The sequence below is a fragment of the Orycteropus afer genome, unplaced genomic scaffold (assembly GCF_000298275.1).
Source record: "Orycteropus afer afer isolate SDZICR_OR568_19922 unplaced genomic scaffold, OryAfe1.0 scaffold00118, whole genome shotgun sequence".
NCBI classification, from domain to species: Eukaryota; Metazoa; Chordata; class Mammalia; order Tubulidentata; family Orycteropodidae; genus Orycteropus; species Orycteropus afer.
In genome coordinates, this window is record NW_006921705.1 from 5,702,654 (window position 1) to 5,710,879 (window position 8,226).

Consider the following 8,226-nt stretch of genomic DNA (forward strand, 5'->3'; position numbering starts at 1 on the left):
ACATAGACCTAGAAGGATCATACAGTGCTTTTTGACAAAGTAAGAACATCCTTAAAAAAAAAAAAAGGCAGAATACAACAAATAAAACACAGACAGTTGGAAATGAGAAACAAAATCTCCAAAATTATTTTTCCACTAACTCAAACCTTATTTTCCATGTTCCCCACCAATTTTCAGGAGTTTTCTTCACATGGTTTAGCTCCAGTGAGTCACTCTCAGCAGCAGTCTTATCACAGTTATCAGGGAGCAATAGGGAATCACAGAAAAACTGAGGAAAGCCTTAGTGGGAGAACGGAGGTTGTGGGAAATAATTCAGACATTCTTCTGTGTAATGAGAAATATTTTTTATAGCCATAGCATAGCATCTGATATAATTTATCTGTCTGGGGCCAACTACTTTCAGAATCACTTGCTTTTTCAGACTCCTGAAACTCTACACAAAATACTGTGGTTTCTTTAGGAAACATATCCTCTGAAATCCTGATTATTTAACTGTCCAGCAGTTACTTCCATTTAAATAGTCTGTTAAGTACTGATTCATCAAAGAGTGTTCCAGACTCATTCTAATGAGGTAAAGAATGTGTAAGAAGTTAAGCCTTACATAAATGATTGTTATTATTATAATTATGAATATCATTATTATTTTTTAAACTTCAAAGCTTATTGTTGACATAAAGGTTAATTTTCTCTAAACTGTTAAATATTTTGCACTTATATGGAAGTATAAGTTGGATAACATGGGAGCTACTAGTTAAATTGGATCATTTTAAATGCAATTAGTGCTTTCAGACAATCAATGTTAGAGTGTCATATTTTATTCTTTGGAACATTAGGCTGGGTGTTTCACCATGCCTTAAATTAACTTTCAGAACAGCATTTTCCAAATTAAAGCCTCTTTCCCAAAAAACTGGAATATTGGACATAGATGATATACAAGATATGATAGATTATTGACTTTTAAATGCCCTTCCAGAATTTGCATTTCAAATTGAATATTTTCTCAGTCAAAAGCATCTTTAGATGCTTACATTCATCCCACCTATGACATAATTGCTTGTCAAGGTCCAGGCACCATTACAATGCTGGGCCTGTGAGTAAGTCTTAATAAATAGTCCATAACTGAATGGGTTAATGAGTGAATGACTAATAAAAGAACAAATGACCTAATTTAGAGCCTTCCCTTTGTGGACTGCCTTCCCAGCCAGAAACTCTTTTGTTTTAATACCTACATTAATGACAAAGCATTGTGGGTTTTTTGTTTTGTTTTTGGGGGGGGGGGTTGGATTTGATGAATAAAAGCAGCAAACAAACAATCATTTAGAACAAGTGTTGGGAGTAAGAGACACAATCAAGATGAGGTAAGGACACTTAAGGAAACACAAGGCATGATCAAAATAATACAAGTCTGACTTTCCTTCATTGAACTCTAATGGCAATTGCAGAAATTATTTGAACATCAATAACACCTCTGTACTGGGCTTGTCAGTTTCACAATGATTGCTTTGAAAGTCTAAGCTTATATGAATGTAGAAAAGCTGGCATGTGAATTTTTCACATCTCTATTTGGGCTCATACATTGATGATCAATTTTTAAATACTGTTTTTAAAAGGTGATTGAGAGGAACAGTCCTGAACCTTTGGCTAATCTTGAATACAAAAAAAAACTCAATGTTCCCATTTGTAAAATGATTTCTATAAACTTTTCCAGAGCTAGCATTCAATAATCCCAGAAATAAGTTAAACATCGTTCACACATATTTAGCCACTCTAACCTTTCAGAAGTTTCATATTGAAGGGAATTGTCCCTGTAAACAGCCACAAAGCCTTAAGGTACATAGCTTTAGAGCAAGATTAATGGGATATACACTCCTACCTCTGTCCCATGAATAGTAAACTATCTGTTCGTCCCCAAATAGGGACAATTACAGCAGTTAACATGGTAGTTTACATTCATATGAAATCAGTTTTATAATTTATATAGAGTAAACCTGTTATTTTTAATGATTTATCCACTTTTCACTAAGTAGTTACAACTTCAAAAGCAGAGGAAGTGCCTTCAAACGAAAGTATGACTGCAGGCCTGAGAAAATCCTGCTTCCGATTGTGTCCAAAGTATTTTATTCTGTAGATTCCAGGCTGGGCAGTGGCTGGAATATGCCAGGCTATTGTTGCATTGCTCACACCCAGTAATCCCTTGTGCCAATAAAAACTGTTGGTAGAAAACAAACAAATTCCAATTTTACTCTTAAAAAAATGTGATTAGATAGCCCTATATTCAATAAATATTCATTAAGTGCCTATGTGATCAAGTACTATGCTAACATTGGAAGTACAGCAATGAACAAAAAAGAAAAACAAATATAAATCTCTACTTTCTAGAAGAGAACTTTAAAAAAAAATCTACTCGCATAAATTTTTTCTACCTTTCTAACTACCTAAATTCTATTTCAAGAAGATTGACTTGATTTTCAGAATATAGGATGTTTCCTATTTTAGAATTTTTATATCATCCTTTGGAAGCTCTGGTGGCATAGGACCTAAGGCATATGAGTGCTAACCAGAAGGCTGGCCATTCAAACCCACCAGCCACTTCTCGGAAGGAAGATTGGGCCATCTACTTCCATAGTGATACCACCCAAAGAGGGGTCGCATTGAGTCAGATCTTACTTGATGGCAATAAGTTTTTGTTTGTTTGTTTGTTTGTATATCATCCTTTTAATCATTCTCATACTGTGCCTCAACTGACACTTCTTTTCTCACCTAGATTTATATGTAGTTATAGAAAGAGAAAGAGATATCACATGTTGCAGACTTTAATCTAGGGGCACTCAGATCACAATAGTGAACAAGATGGACAAACAAGTAGTCCATGACTTATGACGGGGTACCATTTTGACAACTCCACTGTAAATCAGTTCTGAAATAAGTTGAATCCCTCTTTATTTTTAACTTTCTTTTTCATTATTTTTGCCATAGCCTTTTATAAGATAGTGTTTTGAACAGTAAATTATACCACTGAACATCTGTGAGTGAATGTCTGAGAAAGATAACATCCACAAATTACACGCTACAACACTGTATGTAGCACATATTACTAATGCTAAGATGTACAAAAAAAAAAAACCTGGCTGTCATAAGTGCAGTTCCTTGTAATTTAATTATGTCATCAGTCAGGAACCACTTGTAGGTTAAACTTTCATTGAACATATACTCTCCTGGAGTGGTGGTGGGAAGAGGTCAATAAACAAGTAAACTAGCAAATAATTTTAAAGTGATAAGTGCAATGAGGAAAATAAGACAGAACCTTGTCTGTACAGGTAGCATTTGAACTCAGGTCTGAATAATACCAAGGAGCCCCACACAGATCTAGAAGAAGAACATTCCAAGAAGAAGGAACAGAGAACGCAAAGTGAGGCAGGAGCAAACTTGGTGTGGCCAGCGAAAAGAATGTAGGTGAGGATTAGACGTTGGAAACTGTGGAAGAGTGCTTGAGATGAGAGAAACAGATGGACTCAGATCATGCTGGTCCTTGTAGACCAGGGCAAGGAGCTCATACTCTTCTAGATGCAATGAGACAAAATGAGCTACCTGACAGATATCCTCAGTTAGATTAAGAGCAAATTCTTTGGGCACAAAGGGTGTGTTCACCAGTCTACGTTTCTCAGTGATAGGGCCAGTGATCTCAATTAATATTTGATGATATTGCTGCTGTTAAACAAGACAAATGTCTGTACATAACATCCTTCAGGTTGACTGCTAATCTGACTTTTGGTTTTTGAAAATAATTTTTTTATTACCTGTATAACTTTGTTTTATAATAAAAATGTATTACTTGTTTTTAAAAAAATCACCTACACCCTAGAGTTCTAAAGACCAGAGGAAAAAATTATGCCCATATTTATGACTATCAGATGGACCACAACATGGTCAAAGCCCTATTTTCATTTAATCACATGAACCAAACCAATAAACAAATGATCACTTAGTTGGAAAACATCTAAATTAGACACAAGTTGTCGATGATTTTATCCACTTCCATGCCTCTGTCCTATGGTATGAAGTTTATAGACATGGAAACAAACATTTTCTTATTTCAGACACATTGTCAAATCTTAAAAATATCTATTCAGCTCAGGTATTTGATAACAAAAGACACTGAGATATATCTCTTGAAGAAAACTCTTTCAGCATATTCCCTCTCTACTTGATTGGATTAGAGTTAAATACTCAAATCTCTGAGCTTCAGTAACTCAAGCAAATAATTATAGGTGACAGATAAACACGCAACACATGTTGGGTATAGGCTATTTTCCCAGGAGGATGTCAGGCCCTACAGACTCATCTCTACATCCTTACCCAGCACGTCTTTCAACCAATTTGCAAGAAGTTGAGCCAGCTTTCAGAGTAATGTCTATGATCATGAAGAAAAAAAAAAAAAAAAAGAACTAATAGGTATTCATTAGTATCTAATCTTGCAGAAGCACACACCATGCTGTTTTGTAGAAAAATAGAATCAAAAGGAAGTCTAATAAATCAAGCCAATATGGCCAGAAGGCTCCTTGGGAATTTGATATCATTAATACCATGTATTGAATCAGTCTTCTTATCCATCTTCCTTGTATTACTAGCCAACTTTTTTTAAGGCTTGAAAGATAAAACATTCAGTAATCATACTCACTGAGTCTCCCAGGAGGCATCATTATGCACTATCCGCCATGATCCTGAATCGACCTCATATTTCTCCACAGTGAGGAAGGTGTGATGGGTCTGAGACACATTTAACATAACTGATCAAGAACTGCACCATCACAAGAAGGAACCTGTCTGTAAATTCCTTCTCTCCTTGTTTACCAAATGCTAACCAACCAATAACTTGTTAAAAAATGTATTAGAATTTAGGTGTTCCTCGTAACGTTTTTTGGAATGACTTCAGAACATTAATTTATTCAGCCTGCTAAAAAGCCATGAGTTTTTCAGAAATTTGAATGAAGTGTAATCTTAGAGCAGATAACAAATTGTGGAAATTAGGGCAAGGAAGAGCCTGAGGAATAAACTTGAGATTTAAAAATAGGCATGTTAAATCTTTTCATGACATCTTTATTGATCTATATTCCCAGACATTTTCTAGGCAGTTCAAGATCTTGGAGGGCAAATGGGAATATTTCCTCACTTTTCCACCTCCAGGTAAATGAGTTATTAGCTAATGTACCTCCTGGAGTGAAAGAAGAATTGAAAGGAGTATAAATCATCTTTGTCCTGGGGTGATAAAAGCAGTCTCAATATTTCATCATAATGGGCTCTTAGAAACCATATAATAAGAGGAGTTTATTTTCCCACTGGAAAAATGCTGTAATAGAGCAATTTGTTCCAGACTAAGAATTCAGCTTCAGATAAAGCACAGATCTGAATAATACGACACATAAAAAGATACATAACCATAAAACTAATTTCTCTCAAAATTCTTTAGATTGTAGGACCCTTAATGGCAAGACTTATGTCTAATAATGTTTATTCTTCACAGTCCTTGACTCCTGATATTTATTGGTGCTCAAATAAACTTCTGTTTAGTAGATCACTTACTTATAGCTAGGCCATAGGATCATTTTATAATCTTATCTAATTATTCAATTGATGGATCATATTCAATAAAGTTTTCATGACCACAGTGACTTATAGCTTCACTTCTGCCTATTTTGGATAGTGATATTGGGTAGGCCTTAAATGAAGTAGAAGATAGGATGGAATGTAGTGAACAGTATCTAGCATAAGGATTGGAAATGAGTGTAGGCAGTTGAATAGCAGGGACAAAACATGAAATGCTTCTCTGCCACTTCCCCGCCTTAATCTCTTCCAAATGCATAATTTGTTAATACAAATTACTTAATCTCTGTAGGCCTCAGTTTACACATCTGAAAAATGAGATAATAAAACTTAATTTATTGGATAGTTGTTGTTATGTGCTGTTGAGTCGGACCCGACTCATAGCGACCCCTCCTTGGGTTTCCAAGGCAGTATCACTACAGAAGTAGATTGCCTCATCTTCCTTCCGAGGAGTGGCTGGTGGGTTTGAACTGCCAGCCTTCTGGTTAGCAGTCAAATGCCTTAGGCACTACGCTACCAGAGCTCCCCACAGAAGATAGAGATAGTAGGGAGGATTAAATTGGGTTATTGTGATAATATATGTAAAGCATTTAACCTAGTACCTACACATAGTAAGCATTCAATAAATGTTGATAAGGATGATGATGGTGTGAGGTTTGCTACTGCTAATAAAGGATACTGGAGATTGTTTTAAACTGGATCCCAGAGTATTCTTAGAAATTAAATCTGTTCTTATTATAGTGCTTTAAGCATTTTCTTCTGCTTCTCTGTGGCAATAATGAGGATAGTATATTTTCACCTCAAGGATATCAGATGATATATACTAAACCTGCAGTTTTTATATAATACTTTGATATCTTCAGAAAGATAAAATTATAAACATGTAAATATTCTGGTATAGATTAACTTCCAAGACTATCTAAGCAGTAGAACATCTATTCCCCAGTGTCATATCACCAAATATTATATTGCTATGGGAGCTCTGGTAGCATAGTGGCTGAGACACTTGCCTGCTAACCAGACGGCTGGCGGTTCAAACCCACCAGCCACTCCTCGGAAGGAAGGTTGGGCAATCCTACTTCCGTAGTGATACTGCCTCGGAAACCCAAGGAGGGGTCGCTATGAGTCAGGTTTGACTCGATGGCACATAACAACAACAACAACAACATTATAATATTGTGGCCATATGATATTTTTAATGAACAGAAATGGGAAGGAGCATTTGAAAGAAAAGGACTTTGGATTATACATGACTGTGAACCCTGGGAAGAATGGCTCATCGATAGAGTGAATGAATCCTCAGCCACAGCAAAAAATCTGACCTTGAACTTACTTTCATATGCCCACTTACCTTTTCCTCTATATACTTCTTTGTTGTTTGAATTTTTGCAACTAGGAAGTGATCATGTATAACTTATGTAGTAACAAGAACATTCTATAAAATAAATATATGCCCTATTAGTGGCAGTAGTAAAGAATAAGGAAATGGCCAGTGTAGGAAAATGTTAAGCCAGGGCTCCATGCCAGTAGGATGTCCACCCCTATCCATGATCATTCCACAAAGGAATGACCAGAGGACATAGGACCAGACACAGCAATGGTGGAGGAGTCGGAGAGGGCCATAAAGGGAGGAAAGAGCCAAAGGAACACTTCACCTGCTTGACTCTTGAACTATTTAATCATATATACTAGAATTTCACTTTTGAATACATAAATGGGATTATGTTCAAATTAACATCTTCTCAAGAGAAGGCAGGACCTCTGGTTGCGTAGTGCCTAAGGTATTTGACTGATAACCAGAAGGATGGCAGATCAAACCCACCAGCCACTCCTTGGAAGGAAGATCGGGCAATCTACTTCTATAGAGATATCACCTCAGAAACCCAAGGAGGGATCACTGTGAGTCGAATCGACTCAACAGCAGTGAGGTTTTTTTTTTTCTCCCCAAGAGAAGGCAGTTCTATATTCATTGTTTTGTTGTTGTTGTTACAGCGGGCCATCAAGTTGGACCTGACTCATAGTGACCCCTCCTTGGGTTTCCAAGGTGATATCACTACAGAAGTAGATTGCCCAACCGTCTTTTCAAGGAGTGGCTGGTGGGTTTAAACCACCAGCCTTCTGGTTAGTGATCAAGTGCCTTAGGCACTATGCTACCATTGTTCTGTGTATAGCCCTAAAGAAAACCCATTTAATGTTTCCTGTGTACTTTTTTCCAGAATTGATCCCATATTGGCAATTTAGGTACCATGGGAAATTTCCTCCCAACTACAAAACAAAAAGTCAAACAGATTTGCTACATTTTAACTTTATATTGTTAACCTCTCTAAGACATCAAGTAAATGAAAGGCTAAAACATGGACTTAATTTTTAAAAAAGATTCATTGATATTTACCTGGTTTTCTGCTGAATTCTTTGGATTTGCACCTACAAATGTAACTTCAGCAACTTCTCCCTGGGGGGAAAAAAAAGGTTATATCACGAGTTCTAATAAAATAATTTTTATTATCTATTTATTTATTTATTTATTTATTTATTATTGTGATTTGGGTGAAGATTTACAGAGCAAATTCACTTTCCATATAGCAGTTTACATATACTTTGTCTCATGACATTGACCACAGTTTA

General features: G+C 36.1%; 1 protein-coding gene across 1 annotated transcript in view; it reads right to left on the reverse strand.

The window, feature by feature from the left end:
* Positions 1-2,019: 2,019 nt before the first annotated feature.
* The window catches only part of ASAH2 (N-acylsphingosine amidohydrolase 2), an 88,809-nt gene continuing 82,602 nt past the window's right edge, over positions 2,020-8,226 (reverse strand). The window contains 3 exon segments of the mRNA XM_007944043.1: positions 2,020-2,209; positions 4,679-4,767; positions 7,994-8,053. Coding sequence (XP_007942234.1) covers positions 2,020-2,209; positions 4,679-4,767; positions 7,994-8,053 — 339 coding nt within the window.